Genomic DNA, 18,458 nt, shown 5'->3' with positions numbered 1-18,458 from the left:
CCCTCCATGGTAAGCTGAGAAAACCTTTACTTTATGAACCTGACTCTGTGTCTGGAGACATTTTCATGTGACGGGAAAGGGACAGACTGTGGGCACAAAGTTGGAAGCACAGTTCACATTTGAGATTAAACCATCATCTGTGGGCAGGGAGAAATTTTTTGGGGGATTTTGGAGCTCTGTTGAGGCCTAGTATAATAACATTAGGGAGTGTTTATTTGTCAGTCCCGCAGTGATTCGTCGATGAAGCAATCAGTTGCTCATCAAAAAATCAATCGGCAAATGTTAAATGCTTTGCATTTATATTGCATTTTTCCAGTCTAATCAAGTCAGCATTCACCCACTGGTGGCAGAGGCGACCATGTAAGGTGCCGCCTGCTCATCAGAGGTGACAACCTTTCACGCACCCTCACATGACTCGGGAGCAATTTGGGGTGTAATATCTCGCCCAAGGACATTTTCAACATGTAGTGCAGGAGCCAGGGACTGAATCACAGACTTTCTGATTAGTGGACGACTGCTACACCTCCCGAGCCACAGCCATAAATGCAACTGAGTCAGTTATTTGTTGGCAAAGATTCACCAGATGTAGCCTGTCAAATCTGAGGATTTGCTGTTTTTTGTCATTTTATATCATCTTAAATTGAATAGAATATTTTTGGGCTGTTGAGCTGTCCCTCAGACAAGAGAAGTAATCTGAAGACGTCATATTGGGCTCTGTTAGTTTCTGATGTGCATTTTCCCCATTTTTCAGAATATTTAACAGGCAAGATGATCCAGCCATTAATCTTCAAGATAATTAACAGATTAATCAATGATGAGATGAATCAGTAGACGCAGCCCTAATTCCTAATATCAAACCTTTTTCCTTATAAACCAAAATTGGAATGCTTATTTGGAGGAAGAAGACTGAAAATAAATACCTAGCAAAGGAAATAATTGACTGATAAACCTCGTCCTCTGAAACCATGCGCATGCTATCAGATGCTCTTGCTTTTATCTCAGTTGCCTGGGTTGCTGCTTTGCTGACAGTTTTGCTGCGTCACGTTCAGGAAGCAGAACGCTGACTTCATCTGTGATTTCTGTCAGCTCCGCTTTAACCTCATTTGCTCCTCTGATAGTCAGTGCATTCTCTGTCTTACTGACTCATTTTCAAATACCATTTTCCTTTTCCAAGTCTATCGGCGCATTTCCAACCCCGCTAATTACTTTGATGTTGATGTAATTCTAACACCCGGCACACACTTGGTCACTATTTCAGATTAAAATGACACAATAGTTCCTTTTGTGAGAACTGACGGTCCTCAGTCTGGTTAATAAAGCAGAAGGACTATTTCACTCTCAGCAGCCACAGATTTCAAGGAAAGGTCATCACGGAAGCTGCACATTGCCATTGGTCAATTGAGTGGCCTCATTTACTGAGCACAGGGCTTCATTTATGGTTTATAGCATCACCGTTTGCACCTCATTGCTTGAGGACTCATTGATCAGGGAATCCAGCAGGCAGAGGCTGATCCCTGTCCAGAGAAAGAAGGAAATGATAGAGTAATAACAAAATCAGGAATAAATGTACTAAACTGATGCAATATGGTATTCTAATGCTGCACTTCTACAACGTGAGATCAAGAAGTAAATGGACGGTTATCTCAGTACAGTGACACTTCAAAGTTGAGTTACAGAGCACCGAAAATGTTCTGACCTCACTGAAGATCATGATTTTTAATCCATGTAAATAAACAGGTTTTCATCAGATGACTGTTCGGCCCACAGATAACATGAAAAGTTGTTCTGGTGCTTGTTAATGCAATATTCGATGTCCTTGTACAGCATTATTATGATGAAGTCATGATGTTGATGATGTTGTTGTAGCATCATAGCACTCAGTGGAGCCACTCCACTGTGGTCATCTTGTAATTAGCCAGTCCCACTGTGCCACAAGCGCAATCTCTAATCGATCTAATCTGATAGACTTGTTAGAAATAATGCCAGCTGATAGAAAACAAATGCAGAAGCTCTTCTGCATGTGTTTTTGTTATCACCCTGCAGGCAAGCTGGAATCTTAACTGTTTATGTGTTCTGCCATAAACTGGTTTTCTTCATATTTGTCCAGCAGTTCTTTCAGTTTCTCTATTAACAGCTCTTCCTCACCCTCCTGTGGTGACCCCTAAGGATCCATACTTGGTTCAGTCCTCTTCTCTGTCTATGTGCTTGTTATGCCACAGTCTTCAAAAACATAACTGCTATGCGGATGACAAACAGATCTACTGCCCCATAGAGCCTAATCACTACAGCAAACTAACTGACCTCAATAACTTCACAACATCAAATCCTGGATGGCTGCCCCCTTCTGTTAAACCACATATAAAATGTCTTGGAGTTATATGATATTCAGGATTGAAGTCTGACAAATAAGTATTAAAATTAGGCGTCATGCAGGATCATCTCTAAACTTAATCTGTTCTCTGTACATTTGAGCTGGAGAAACTCATCCCTGCCTTCATGTCCTCCCTCCTCGATTATTGCCTCTTGTTATATTTTGGTATTACAATCTTGTTTATCCCAACAGCGAGAGTTTGAACAAGGTCAACAAAGATGGAGCATATTACTCTCATTCTTGCCCCCCTTTACAAGCTGCCTGTTAGCTACAGGATCCTGATGTTTGTCTGCATAATGCTGAATGGTCTCGCCCCCTCTTACATTACTGAACTCCTGCAGCCACATCACACTGTGAGAGGACTGAGATCACTTCTGTCTGTCTGGAGATCCAGGACTAATGTTGTGGGGACAGACCCTTTTCTATCGCTGCTCCAGAACTATGGAGTTCTCTTCCTACCATCGTCCAGTTCTCCCCCACAAAAGAGATTTTCAAGAATCGTCTTAAAACACACTTTTACTCATTAGCCTTTAACTGTGCCTAATTTTACCAGCTCAGGTATTTCCCCTGAACTCTCTGTAGGTCTGTGTTGTCATTACTGGCTCTTTGTGACCATTTGCCTTTATTATCATTATTATTATTATTATTGTTGATTTTTCTTCGCTTATGTTTGATCCTTTTTTTGTTGTCTTTAAAGTGCTATATAAATAAAGCTGAGTCGATTTGAGTTGTTTGTGAGCTTTCAAGGGGTACTTGATATTAGATAGAAAACCTAGCTCTTAAGTATCCCGACACATGCTCCATAAATAATACAGCTGCATAGGGCCCCATGGCCACTTGGGTGAAATGTTGTGGGTAAAATCCACTTCAATTATCTTTTTCTTTACAGTTCTTTACTTTTTCTTTGAAATTTTACTTTCATCCAAAAACTGTTTGGTCATTTTACAGCATCCCAGAGTGTGCTGAACATTAATTAGGCCTGTGTCTCTGTCATGTATACTTTCTTGATTTATCTGTAGATGTGATAAACAAAACTAAGTCAAATGAATTTAATAAACGGTTGTTGTTTGTGTGTTTTCTTGTTACATTGTTTGTTTTTCAATGAATGATGTGATAGATGATAGATGTTCTGCTTGTTTATCGCCGACATTGTAAAGTAAAAAGATGGAGGTAAGAGTTTTGGCACGCCACAGTTGGAAAAGGTGTAACTAACAAAAGGAATGATGACTGAATTCCATTCAGCTGCTTCAGCTCCAGGATCCTGGTATTGTGTTCATGACTATCTGGGACATTTGAGCAGAACACAGCCACCATTAATATTATTGCAGGAAACCACAGGTGTTATGAATAACAAGTCAAAATGGCTGCTGTTTAAAAACAACAACAACAACAAAACATCAATTAGGAGTGACTTTGAGTGCATTTTCTCTTTTGTTTTATTCCACAGTGTGCACTCCAGCCACTCTGGAGAGAACTTTCTAGAGATGTGCTCTGTAAAGTGTCATAAAACAAAACAGGAACAGGAAACACTGAGTAGATGTAGTGGGAAATAATCAAAAATAAACTTTGAATACAGTTTTTTTTTTTTATCAGAAAGAACATGTAGGACAGGTTAGTAGCTAAACTACCAGTTGAAATAGTACAAGAAAATGAAACAAAAATGTCATCTTTTGCTTTATTAGAACATTTAAACTAAATATTGAAAACACAGAGGAACCGAAAACAAAAGAACACAACAAGAAGCTCCTTCATCAAAGGCAGGGTATTATAATATCCAATTAAAGTCCTGTTTAGTAACTTATTGCTTGCGGAAGTGCCATGTGTATAGGGAAACGAGCGCGTGCTGGCGGTTATAAGCGACGTATTGGCTGCACGAGTGTGCGTCACTTCCTGACAGGACGGTTGGAGGCGAGTGATCCGCCAGCCTCCGCTCTGTCGCTGTAGTAACGTCTGGGAAGCGGAGGCACCGAGCAGCGGGTCACCTCGGCGCCGCAAAGCGGACGGATAATAAAACAAGAACAAGAAACACACGGCGGGAGTTCACGTCGCTCGGTCCGCGTAACACTGCCGGATAGATAATGTTGTGAACTTGACGTCGGTTGGAAGTAAAAACCGAGTCCGGAGCGGGATAGCGGGAACTCACCGGGACGCAGAGCAGGAGCACCAAAACAACTTTTTATTTTCGTTTTCTTCGCTGAGGAAATTGCTTCTCTTTCCGGGTGCGCGACAGCAGAGCAGGTAGCTCTTCGTTTGAAGTTGTGCTGTTGGTTTTATTTCGCCTTGTGGAGCTGCCGGCGGCGAGGCGGACACCAGAGAAGCGGCTGCTCGGCAGCCACCTGACCTCCTGGAAAATAAGACCGCCGCTAATGACACGCAGGCTGAGGTCCTGAAGTGGCTCGCTGCTAAGCTCTCTGACGGAGCGGGGCCACTTTTCCGCGAGGCTGTTGCATTCCCCGTCGTGACGCACTGTTTCGCACATGAAGTTTCCAGAATCCAATTACTGATATTGAAATTATGCTAAGTGCTAATTAATTTGTGTCAGCTGTGAAATTGAATTTGTTGGGCTTAATTGCCTGTTGCAGTTGCCCCTTTCATCGCTCTGTCCAGCAAATTGCGAGTAATAAGTGGCTCATCTGTCAGCCAGACAGCATGGATATAACAGTCTTCCAGCGCTCCTGATGCCAAGTGCCGGTCTAATCCCGTGCCCCCAGCCCGTCATGCCCGCTCTCTAACCCGCACCAGTGTGGCGCCGTGCCCCGGTCACACCGCCAGGATGAGCAGCACCGACCTGGAGCGCATGTCGCTCAGCTCCTCGGCCAACTCGGTGGCCTCCAGCGCGCGGACCCTGTCGGCCAACGTGAGGAAGCTGCACAACGCGCTCAACCTCCTGCTCAACGACTTCGAGAGGGAGCAGTTCATCCACTGCCTCAACGTCTACCACTCCAAACGCAACGTGTACGACCTGGTGCAGACCCTCAACGTCATCCTCAACGCGCCCAGCAAGCGGCAACTTCTGCCCATGTTGCGGTTGGTCATCCCCCGCTCCGACCAGCTTCTCTTCGAGCAGTACACCTCGGAGGGCCTCTACTTAAAATCAGATTTAGTTGCAAGCAATGGCAACGCCGAACCCCCGCCGGGCGACTTCCCCAGCGCCAGCCCGACCCCCCCGGCGCACTTCTCGCCGAGCAACCCGCCCGAGTTTCAGGTGGCGCTGCGGGGCTCGCCGGACAGCTTCAGCACCAGCAGCGACGGGACAGCTCCGCTGGTGCCGCTGCTCGGGAGGAACTTTGTCCACGAGCCGCCGGGAGAGCTGCGGCAGGTCACCATGAAGCGGCACAAGAGCAACGAGGGCCTGGGCTTCAGCATCCGCGGCGGCTCGGAGCACGGGGTCGGCATCTACGTGTCCCTGGTGGAGCCGGGGAGCCTGGCGGAGAAAGAGGGTCTCCGAATCGGTGACCAGATCATGAAAGTCAACGACAAAGTCTTCGATAAAGTGACTCACGCTGAAGCAGTGAAGGTAAGTTTGTCTTTTGTTTTTTTCACTTCGACAAACCTGCACACGCACAACTTTTACAGAAAGCACATACCTCCTCTCAGTAAAGGCTATAAATTAGAACCCCTTAGCCATTCAGAGGACCGGCACAGATGTCACAGCCATGGGAACTACTAGACTGGCCTTGTCCTCTAAACCTACATCTCCTGTGTATAATAAGCTCCTGCCTCATATGACTTAGGGGCCTCTGTGTCCATTATTGACCTTTTGATGCTAACAAGCCCCCATTTATAGAGGGAAATTAATTTAGTTGGCTGGAGGCAGCTTTGGTTATTTGTCATGTCAGCAAGCAAGCTGTCACAACAGCAGAATAGTGTAAGCTGAACACTGACTACTACTTCTAGGAAGCATGTGTGTAACTGGACACCTTCAGAGCAGCTGGTAGCCGTAGAGGGGAGTGTGTGTTTGTGTGAAAGTTTGTGTGAAGAGAGCTGGAGGTTGGCCCCACTGCTCTAAAGCTATAAACCCAGAATAAAAGACTGGACCTGCTTTAGCCCTGTGCACCATTGTTAATTCCACTGACTGAAAAGAAAGCCTATTAGCAAATGAGGTGATAAAAGAGCACGTCAGATTTGTGTACCACGAAGATTGATTTAGGAGAAAGGACTGTGAGGTCCTTGGCGTTGTGAGCCCTGTGAGCTGTCTGTAGTGCTGTGTGGTTCTCTCTATCCCAACCGCTTTTGCCTCCTTTCTTCTCCACTTCACGCCTGGCTTTTCTGATCGATTCTGTGATTGCACTCATTCACACCAGTTTGCCCGCGCTGTATACTTATAACAGGGGGATATATAGTTCTTTAACAAGGCTCGAGTCAGTTTAAAGGCATCTTGAAAAGTACACTCATGGTTACTGCTTTTGCTTCCTATTTATTGATTAAACTTTGTTTTAAATAATTTGGAAACTCATACCTTAACATGAAAGCATCTTAACTAGATATATTGCATATACTCTTTTATAGCATACAGCTGTTTTAGCCTTTTTATGTATTGTATTTATTCTTCTTGTGTTCTTATGCTGCCCTCTTGGCAAGGTCTCTTTTAAAAAAAACTGATTTCAATCTCAGTGAGTCTTTTATTTCAGCAAATAAAGACAAAAGAAGAGAGTTCACCACTTTGATTTCCATCTACTCAGGCAGTCCTAGTTTGCACTTACATTGATAGAAGAGTTATCAGTACAGAAAAAGCCACAAAAAAGTACCAGATACCTATAAGCTGCTTTTTAGAGGAGTGATTGTATGCCTGTTGTTTGAAAGGTCACCAATTTGTTCCCTCTGACAGCCATGGATTGTAGCTCATATTAAGTCCTTTCTAACCTTCGCCAATCTCCAAAAAGTCATCCAGACTTTTATCTCCTCTCATGTGGACTTTTGTAATTCACTTAATGCGAGGCTCAGCCATAAGGCCAGCCTCTGCCTTCAGTAAATCCAAAATACTGCACCTACAGGCTTTTAACTAATGCCAAGAGATGAGAACATGTTACCCCAGATTTTGCCTTTATTCACTGGTGCCTGTGTGATATTGAATATGTTGAAGGCTTTACAGGGTCAAGGTCCCTGATACATTTATGGATGGATATAGATAATATTTAAGTATCTCCTGTCCTATGGCATGGATCGTGAGATTGACCTTTGGGTCTTAGGCCCATGGTAGATTTTAGATTAATGCATTTTATAAAAATAGTTATTTTCCCTTATTACTCTAATATTTTTTGCAAAACACTTGGTAACATTGCTAAGTGCATTATATGTATTGCTAAAGTGCCTCTGAGGAAGATGCATAACCCCTATGTGTTAATGCATAGCTTTCTGCTGACGGGACCAGTGACGATGCATGTAAGAGTAATGAAGTCATTGGCCTAATTTTGTGCTAGTGGTTACTCTAAATCTGCTCTTCAGACTAAATTCTTTCAAAAGACAGCAGCAGAATGTCTCTGCACCTCATATCGAACGTGATCTCCGTCTGTGTTGGACAGAATACTAATGACAGCATTAACCATCCATGCTTTTCCAATCAATTTTCCCCATATTTAAAAATGTCTCTCATCTGTGGAGTGAAGGTTATTGATTGCATTCACTGTACATGACCAGTTTTACTGTTGAGGTTCTTTTGTCAGAGAGCGCAGGTCACTTCTCATGTGAGTCCTTGTCTCAGTTTCGAGATTAAGAGGGAGTGAAAACAAGAATGGATGAAATTATTCAAAATATGTGTTTTGTCTACATCTCTCTGTTTATAGTATTCCCTCATTTTATTTTTTTGCACTTCTGCCATTGTCAGCAAATCCACATTTCATGATTGTTCTGATACTCATTCTACTACAAAGCCATCCATGATGACTATAGTATGGCACTATGTTTTGACTACTATTAGTTATACAGTTATCGGTGCTGCTTGGCTGTTATTAAGCTGACAGGGCAGGAACCCAGCCAACACGAGAGAAGCCCTGTCTCAGATAAAATCCCCCTGGAGGTCATTAATGCTCAAGTTCAGTTATTTCATGCCTTCTCTGTTTAGTCTCTGTTAATGCAGGCTTTTAGAACTGTAATCATTTTAACCTTTTAAACTCTGCCAGACTTACGAGTGAGCTCATCATTACAGACTCATGTTGTGTAGCCAAGCGTTGTACAACCCACACGATTATGTTTCATATTCTGGTGAATATACCAGATGACACCTATAATATTTCTACCTAATGTCATAGCATCTTAGGTTTGAATATTTCACTCAATCTGAGTGTCATATACCTTCAGTGATATGTTGGGACAAGCAGAATATGTGAAACTTTCTATAGTGTTGAAGGTAAAATTTAAGGAAGAGCTTTACATAAATTCAATTTTCACCATGTTATACAACCCTGAGGGAATATTAGAAAGACTATTGAACTGCTGATTGATTCTAAAACCACTTACTCCTTGTTTGAACAGTCAAAATACTGAATTTAAGCAATAATTGAATCACTATTACCAAGTCTTTAGACAACAACCACACACCGTGAATAAACATGTACTTCATTAATGGTTAAGTGATTGAATGTGTACATTTTGAATGCATTTCATTTCTTCCATGAATTTATCCATTATAGTTTCTTGCTGAAATTGTCTTAACACATTTCAGTATTCTTTATTCTTATAAAATTTACAGCCATATTATAAGCTCCCAGCCAAGTCTGAAAACCGCTCTGTGCATTTTAGCCTCTGGCACATTTGACGGATGAAATGTCACCTTTGAATAAGCTGCTGTCTGGGCACTTTTGATGAATGCATTTGTGACAGAAATCACATCTGATCCAGTCTTCTCACCTTGAATTGAACTCTACTCCCACAGGGTATCCAAATTCAAAGCTCCACTAATCAGTACTTTTATATTTATGTCCAGTCAAATGACTGTGTGTAATGGGAAAGTGGTTGTTGGGATGAGACTTATCCAACTCTGCAGCTCCACGAAGCTCTGATTGATTCAGTCTCACCGCTCTGGTCAACCCTGTTTCCAGCAGCAGTAGGCAGCTGTTTTCAGCAAACAGGCTCTGATAAACCCACTCTACCACTGTGCTCAGCACCAAACAGAGTTACTGCTGGATGTGTAAACAGGCATTTTTTAGCAAACAAACCAGCTATAAAATCTTTGGTGATCATTTATCAGAGCTATGTGGGTTTTTAAAGCTATTTTTGGAGAGTTATTAGCCAAAAGAAGGATTAATGCTGCTTTAAAAACCCTTCTAGACAACCTACTCTGATTATTTTTGAAAATATATTCCATCAGTTTCAGTTTTGCTCATTTGCTCAGCCTGATTATTATGCACACAAATAGCAAATCACTAATTCTGCACAAACAATAAGGTAGGGCTTTAAATAAGTCTGTAACTTATCTTGTTTCCAGCACATTACTCATACACGCTGTCTTCCCCCCACTGTATACCTCTACTTAGGCCTAATCTGCTCCACTTTAGCAAACCTGTGTCGCCTGATGAGTTCAGGGATGGCCTCTGAATGCAGTAGATTGTTGTTTGGCCCAGGGGACGCGTCAAGGGCTTACAGCTGTATTTCTTTCTGTCTCTCTGACTCTCTCCTCTCCCTAAGAGCCTGCTTTGGCCCCGGTCCCTAGAGTCACTGCCAAGGTTAGCTACCCAGTCAGCATTTAGACTTTTCTTTATCATCTTCTGGTGGTGTGCTGGACAGTTCGGAGATGTGACAGGACAGGATTAGGGACATAAATCGTGTTGTTTTGAAGCCAGAGCCACAACAACAACAACAACAAGACAAGCAGTCTTGTCTCACAGTCAGCCAAAGACTACCTGTCTCTCTGACTTTTTATTCTGATTGGTTTCAAGCCTGAGGAGGGTGTGAGAGGGAGAAACAGAGGTAGACACCTACAGAGAAAGAGAGGGTGACATAAGCCAAGATGTCTGGGGATAACCTTGTTGGTTGACATCAAGAAGCACTGTAGTTTGATGTCTTTGGGGTAGTTGATGCTATGACTACCCTGCAAAGGGACCGGAAGGACCACAGGGAGAGGCCATTAAAAAAAAAAAAAGATGAAGACTTGGCCGGTCTAAATTCACTGGGTCGACACCTGGGCCACTGCCAGGCACACTGACATGCAAAGACTTGGCCACAAGTCAGAGAAATGGGAGCCGAGTGGCCTGGAGCAGCACTGCAGACTACTAATGGTTGCTGTGTTGATTAGATGGTGGGAGGCAGATAGAAATCTGGTTAAACTTAAGGGCGGTATTAATTGATTCATAGCTGGATCTGATTCTGCTGTCCTGACATGAGTTTGTTGTACTCACTCTTGTCAACATTCAGACCTGCACCAGAGTGCTTGCTGTTGAGAATTTGCAGTTACTTAGCCCAAAACCAAAGTAATGTGCTGGCAGCGCATGAAAAGCAGTGGAATCACTCTGCATGTTATTAATTGTCACAGTTTACACCTCACCACTGTGTATTATTTCAATTTAAAGGACCTCATGCAATGGCATCTTTGCTTCTGTGATTCCTTATGGAGCACATGTTGGAGCACTGCAAAACACAGATCAGTCTCAACGAGGGTTGGACAGTGTGACGGTATATGCGGGGGGTAGAAATGTGTCCAGTGGTAGAGATTTGGCGAAATTGTTTTCAGTACGGGAGCTATCCCTTAAGCTGTATTTACACAGTGTCATTCACAGTGTTTGCACTGATACACAGCGAGCAAGTGGGTGTGTTGATGATGTTGAAAGGAGTGTTACTGCTTCATACTCCTTTCTGCATACCTGTATTGCTTTCAACTCTCCACGTCCAAATCCATGAAGTATGGACATCAACGCAGAGACGTCATTACGGATGAGTCCTCCACCTCCTCCTGCATGTTCGCCTCAGGCGCCACCCCTTGTCTAAACCAAATGGGGTATTTCCAGTAAGTGACGACGTGAGCAACGAAGTGACGAAGTTAGTTGTACTGTTTTCAGTGTTTCGTTTTTAAATTCTCATTGGAGGGAGTTGCTGTTGTTTGCATGGAAGTTCGACATAAAAAAAAGAAATAATCATATGTGATATGACGTGGTATGGTTTTATTAAAGCATTTTTTAACTGAATTTACAGAACAATTACTGTACTGTGATATATACGGTGATCATGCTTTAAAATTACATATACCAAGAAGATGTTGGCCACATTGCCCACCCCTATTCTCAACTGTAAATCAATTGAACATCACTTTAGGAGTTTGTTTGATCCACTCCATATTACACCTTTGCTTCAGAGAGATTAATTATTCACTGAACCAGAGGTTGCCTGAGGTTGCCTGTAAGGAAAGGGTTGTTTTTCTGATGAGGACACTACTTAAGATTCACTGTTCCAAGAGGTTAGCTTGTAACATTGTGTGTCTTTCACTCTGCTTCACGCCAGTTTTACTGCTTGTCTGGTGAACCTATTGACCAGGCTGACCAAGAAGCTTAAACACACACAAAGTATCTTAGTAATAGCAAGATATATTACAAGATATATAACCATATTGGCCGGAATATAAGACACTTATTTTTGGAAATTCTGTTTGAAAACGTCAGGGTTGTATTATATTCGAGGAAGTGTTATAGTTAGCCTTGTTTAACCTGTGGAGGCTCCTGTCGGTCGTGTAAAGTGGATACCATGGAGAAAATAAATTCCAGATGAGTGGAAGCGATCCGAGAGCTTCTCCTGACGTCTTAACTGCAGAGACGGACCGGGGACTGAATCGTCTGTCAAGCTGCCAAGAATTACTCATCTAACAGAATGTTATGATGAGGAAAAGAGCTGAAAAATTCTAACAGTCAGAGAAAATCATTCCAGAGCCTGACAGGAGAGTGTGAGTATCGTATGTGACAAGACAAGCTATATAATAAATGTGGGTTTTACATTCTGCCTTAATGGAAGTGTTTCATGTTACACTTTTACAAGAGAAAAAGCTTCAAGGATGAGGACTCTCTTTTCATATCTTAGTGAAACTTTCCCAATAGTACTTTAGTGTTAAACTTGCTCATATCTTAAGAAGCAGTTGTTGGAAGGTCTGCGTGGCTACCATTTGAGCCCCTATGGTAGTCTATTGAAAAATGGAAAATAATCATGCATTGGCTTTTCTTGAGCATAAAATAAAGTTGTTGATGAATTCTATAAATGACATGGTGTCGAACTGGCTCTGCTTCTGTGTGCAAACTGGCAGTAGTTAGAACAGATCGCTTGCCATGTTTGGTAGCCTCGGTGTGTGGAGTGTCTTGTCTGTAACGTCTGATTAAGCACTGCGGTGAGCAGTCTGGAATAGATGAGTTGCAGTGCCTTTAGGCCTGGCCTCAAGGCTTGTGTTTACATGTGCTGGAATGTTTCTAATAATGCTGAGCATCAGATTTGTCTGTCAAAGATGTTTGGAGTGCATCTCTCTACAAACATGGGGCTGATTGTTGCCTAAAGGTGCCCTGAAGGTTAGACAACTCCTCTGTAAACAGCACGAATGTCATGCCGGTTAAATCAGAGCAAAGGTGAATTATCTCTCTCCTCTCATTGTTCCCAAGCCTCAACAACTACTGCTAACATGCCCTTGAGCACCGAAGATCAATGAAAAATAAGATGGAAAATGAAACCCACTTGATAATTATAATAATAAAACTAAGATAAAAACAAATGATGAAAATTCTAGCATCAAAGGTCTCTAACCTCTGTTATTCTTTTTATCCAATAAAATGCTTAAATCCTCCAGGATAAAAAAAATCTTACTAGATAGACAAAACAAGTGGATAACTCTTTCTGCCATGGTTCCATTTATTACAGTCTCTGAAAGGCCATTGGTTTACATAACCACTTCTCCTGGGTGTCAGATGGCATTTTAAATCACAAGAGGCTCATTTGTTGGTGAATGTGTGCACTCATAGAAATAAGTTATGCGGATACAAATCACGCTGTGCTTGCTGTGCTCTGATTTGCATGAAAGGTGCTCCTTCTACTGTAAATGGCTGAGAGAATGGAGTCACTATTGGAAAACGTCACTCCTGTCTTGTAGCGAATACATTTCATTGAAGTATTCTGTATGAACTGCAAGAACAGTCTGTGTTCATGATGAATTGAAGGGACCTTTGGCTGGCTCTGAAATGTTTCTTGTTGAAAAGATTTGTGAGGTTATGTAAGTAACCTTTTTTGAAAAAAAAACCTCAGCTTTTTGCTTCAGCCACACAGGGTTTATTTATTATTTTTGGCTTTCTTTTAAATCAATGGCAATATTAATGAGAATTGATTTTCAGTGCTGCAAATGCTTAAAACACAACAGTAAATTAATCGAGGCTGAGTCATTTTTCCCTCAAAGTGTCATCTTTCCAAAAAATTGCTCCAGCAGCAACAAACAGCTGATGATGCAGTATACTCAATATTCAGTGTTAACTAGTCAAGGGAGTTTGGCAGTATAAATTAAAGACTTTTGCATTTCATTCATCTGTCATAATGACTTTAATAGCAGTTCATTCAGATTCAATGCGATGCATAATCACAGTTTAGTGTTATCTCAAGACAACAAGTTTAATCTTTTTAATCTGGTAATTCATTCCCATATTATTTTCATGAATTTTCTTTCTAGTTCCCCAAATGTGTTATTTCTATTTCTCTTATTTCTTCTCTTAGAACAGGACCACCATGTAACTGGCATTGAGGCTGACTTTTTTGTCTCAGTAAAGTGAAGTTTATTTTAATAATTTTAAAAAGCAAAACAAAAAAACAAATGTTTTGGATGCCACTTGTGAACAGTGTTTATGTGGTGGTCCTATAACAAAATCAAGCACCGTATATTTTAAAATGATACAGTGAACTGGAAAATGGGGCTGTTAAAATGCTGATTATTCTGTTTGGGCAACAGGAGGATATAATGGTGGGGAACAGATGGAATTGTTGGACCGGCTGGGAAACTGATTAAACAAAGTGAACGGGTGCTACTTCAATAACTACCCTTGAGGTGCCCTTGAGCAAGACGCTTAGCACCTTTATACTCCACTGGCCAACACTTATTTGGCCACCGGCTTGTCCTGGCTGGCTTCCAGTGTGACTGTCCGGAGCTGTATGAGTACGAAACGAGTCATGGCTGAAGTTTGGAGGGTCAGCGCTTATTCTTCTCTGCCTCAAGGACAGAAGAATATTGGCATCAATCACACAGATCAACGAAGAACAAAGAAAGCCATAAATTTGACTTTACCCTGAACAGTGCCTCCTTTTCTGTGTCATGTTCCCTGTTGTTTAAAATAACATGTTGGACCATCTCAGAACTACTGTATTCACAGCTCAGCTGGAGGCTTTCCTACATTTTCCATCCCACAGTGAGTACATGTTTGCACACTGCACAGCTCCCTGACCCACAGATTACTTGTTTATACAGAAAGTGTGTCTTCTGCCCTTTCCTTCTCACAGAAAAGAACAGAAGTGAAGTGTTCTGTTCAGTTCAGGTTCTTAGTGCAGCTACTTAAAGCGAAGGAAAGAATGTCTCTCAAGCTTTTAATCAGGAGGAAGGGCAGAAGAGAGTGAGTGCTGTTAGATGATTTGGCTGCAGTATAAGGAGTTGGCAGAGGGAGGGAAAGGAAGCAGAAACCATGGACGAATGGACCAATGAATAACACAGTTTTGTCTATAATGCATAGCAGTGGCCCAAAGTTAGCAAACATCAACTGATCATGTCACATGTTATTTTTGCTTATCTTGGTCCTATTGAGATGAATATTGATATCGAAAATGTATTATTTGTATCATGATTGATTTTAACAGCATTGTTCAACCCTTCTCAAAGATTAGTGTAGCACCTTAGTTAGTTAGTTAGTTATTATCATATGAAATATTTATAAATTGCTTTAATTAAGTGGGCCAGGGCCATCTCTGTGTTGTGGCACACTGTACTGATGAATATTGAAATGTTTACTGGCGTTGGAGGGTTGATGTGAAGGCTAAGCGGGACATGATGGAAAGACACTGAGAGGAGTTCTTATTGTAATTTATATGTAGTCAGGGCAGCAGATGATGTCCTTTGCAGCACATTTAATCTGTAATCTTCCACACTTGTTGATGTTTTATCCAGCTGTTCTTGATTTGCCTTCTTAATCCCTCTAAAATACTTTTGTTTTTTATATATACCCGCCCTCTCACCTTCAGTTGTTCAGATAGATGACAGACGTGTATAATTTCAAACACTTTTTAAAGGCTGTGCCCACAGCCATATACAGGCTTGTAATATCAGTGTAAATTCATACATGTGCACATACGAACACACATGTAGTTTCAGCCTTGTGAGTCGTTCCTGGCTCTAAATCAGGATTATCTCTCCTCTTTCCCCTCCTTTGGTGTCAAATATCTCACTGTTATGTCCAACTTAAGATAGCGTTTTTATTCTCCTCTGGTTGGCCCACCTGGGGTCCTTTAGACAGATTCGCAGCCAAAGTGACTCTATTGTAGCAGTCTAATTGCTTTACAATGGAGCCGCCAAATGCTTCAGTTCACAATGAAGGTGTCCCCAATCCATCACCTGGTCTCCACAGCACTAAATCACCAGAAGCAACCATTAATATCCGGTCAATGAGCTGAATCCCTCCATTTCTGGTCACTTCTGTCCACAGGCAGGAAATGACTTATTCTATTAGTCTCTGGGGTGCTCTGAGTTTTACAGACATCAAATTCTATTATTTAAGGCTTGTGGTGAGACACATCATTTTCACACCTCATGTAAAAGTTATTAGTACTCCTAGCTCAAACTAACGCAGTCTAACAACAGCCCTGTAGTAAAATCTACCTTCTGGAAGGCTGTTATGTTCAGTTTTTGTTGAAGAGAGGTGTTGATTCAACTTTATGGCCATTTTGGAAGCTGTCGTTTGCACTGCTGTTCCTATGATTTAGTTTAGACTGGATTAAGTTTACCTATAGGTGTACCCAATCATGATACTATCACCTATTACCAATGAACCGGTTTACCTGTGGAACGTTCCAAACAGGTGTGTTTGGAGCGTACCGCAACTTTCCCAGTCTGTTGTTGCTCCTGCCCCAACTTGATTGAGACGTGTTGCTGCATCAAATTCAGAATACGCAAATATTTACAAAAATCAATGAAGTTGATGAGGTCAAACATTACCCTTTTTGTCTTTGTACTGTTTTCAATTGATGAGGATTGGTAAATTGTCTGTTTTATTTATGTTTTACACAGCATCCCAATATTTTTGGAAGCAGGGTTGCAATATTGTACATACATTATATACAGCAATATAACAACACCAGGAACTGCTGCCACAAAGATTGGATAGAATCAGTCAAGTCTTTTTTTGACACAACTAGCTTGACAAACAAATTTATTGCAGGGCTGTTGCACTAGATTTGCACTGCGTTATGCAGGTGTCTATCTTAATGCATTTGCTCTGTGTTTGTGAAGGTCTTGATTGAGGTCGGCATTAAATTTCAATAAATTGTCCTGCATAATTCTGCTACAGTTTCTGTACACGTATCTATAGTAGGCCTGGATTAAAATGTAAAGCAATTTAAACATGTGCTGGCAGCTGTTTTTACAATTGGAGGACCCAGAGCCAAAAAACAGGGATTGGAAATGGTGTGGGATTTATATAGCCTTTACAGATTAATTGAAAGATGTCAAGATCACCTAAGATAAAGTGTTGAATTTCTAAAAAAAATGGAAAATGTGTACCCGTGTGTATGAATGAAGGCAATCGTTGTTGCGAGTGAGGACTTCTGCTAAGCAGTTTTAAGTGTTCCTTTAATTGGGGTTTTGTCAGTGGTTGATGATTGATGGAGTTGCTCAGTGATGCCCTCCTGACTGAGCTTTTTTGCAGTGTAGGCTGATAACTGATCAGAGGTGTTACCACAATGTACAGCTGGCCTGACCTCAGGAGGGATTTATGCCTGAATTGAGCTTGTTGGATATTTTTCTCTGCGGCTCCATCTCAACCACCGTGGGAGTCATGAGACTACAGGAGGTCTGCTTTGAATATCAATGAGGATTTGTAAGGTTCATTGTTACTTTGGTTTTGTCTGTTGCTCCTTGACAGGTATAATTATGAGCCGGGCCCATGTGTATATATCTACCGCATACACACACAGGCTCAGTGGTGATAATCATCCTGCTCAGAGGGGGAAAGAGAGGACTTCTTTGAGAGATACAGAGAGCTTTCTGGAATGACAGAAACCTGCTTTTTTACCAAGTGATTGGCCAGATTTTAAAATGTAAAAAATGAAAAAGTATATAATTTGACCTACCTCACTTCCTGTCGTTGTGAACGCTTGCCTTCTTAAATTACAGTGGATGGATGGATGGTGTGCAGTTGAGGGACCATGACTTCAGGCTGTATTTGCTGTATGTAACTGCTGTAGGAAAAGTGTCTGTTAAGTGGCAATTCCACCTGAAGGAAGCTTGTTATTTGAAGTGGCATGCGGTTATATTTGTTCTCCTCTTGTGAGTTTTTCACACTCACTCACAGAGTTGGGCTGCCTCTGTAACCTCTATGTTTGGAAGCATTGTTGAGAAGTCAAGTCTCATTTTGTCAGTCAAGCTGCACTCGTCCTAACCTTTTTTTTTTTAAACTGTATAATTGTAGAGAGAGAAATGCAGGATAACAGCACAGCAAGCTGTAAACCTTTACAAACTGAATCGCAAAATGACCTTTTGACAAAACTAAGTGTAATGGAAATAGAGAAGAGTGATGGTAGTTTCTTCTTCTTCTACTTCGTCTCCTTCACAGATGACACTAAAATGAGTCTTGTAGGCCTTGACATGTTGGCTCATATAGGGGTTAAGGGTGTGGTGGTAGGTAGTCACTGAATTACCTCCATTAATGGCAAGAGTAGCCGACCGGAGTACCAGCACAGAAGCTAAGCTCATGTACTACTATGGACTGGGTCAGCAGCAAAACATATTTTAGCCACCTAAAAAACGGCCACCTAAAATAATCAATATCACTATAAGTGTAAACTATTTTATAATATTTTTACGCTTTACCTTGCCATCAGACAGTCCTTTCCTTTGGCAAGACAACTCCACGTTTGCAGCGATTTCTCTGAAGAGGATTATGTA

The 18,458-nt window shown here is 41.7% G+C and overlaps 1 protein-coding gene across 4 annotated transcripts in view; it reads left to right on the top strand.

The window, feature by feature from the left end:
* Positions 1-4,435: 4,435 nt before the first annotated feature.
* The window catches only part of whrna (whirlin a), a 141,860-nt gene continuing 127,837 nt past the window's right edge, over positions 4,436-18,458 (top strand). For all 4 annotated transcript variants that reach the window (XM_041960086.1, XM_041960084.1, XM_041960085.1 and 1 more), the window contains exon 1: positions 4,436-5,888. In XM_041960086.1, the coding sequence (XP_041816020.1) occupies positions 5,145-5,888 (744 nt within the window). In that variant the 5' untranslated portion in view covers positions 4,436-5,144. The remainder of the gene's footprint in view (positions 5,889-18,458) is intronic.

The sequence above is a fragment of the Chelmon rostratus genome, chromosome 19 (genome assembly GCF_017976325.1).
Source record: "Chelmon rostratus isolate fCheRos1 chromosome 19, fCheRos1.pri, whole genome shotgun sequence".
Taxonomy (NCBI): domain Eukaryota; kingdom Metazoa; phylum Chordata; class Actinopteri; order Chaetodontiformes; family Chaetodontidae; genus Chelmon; species Chelmon rostratus.
Note: the sequence above shows the minus strand (reverse complement) of the source record. Positions and strands in the feature narration are given on the sequence as shown.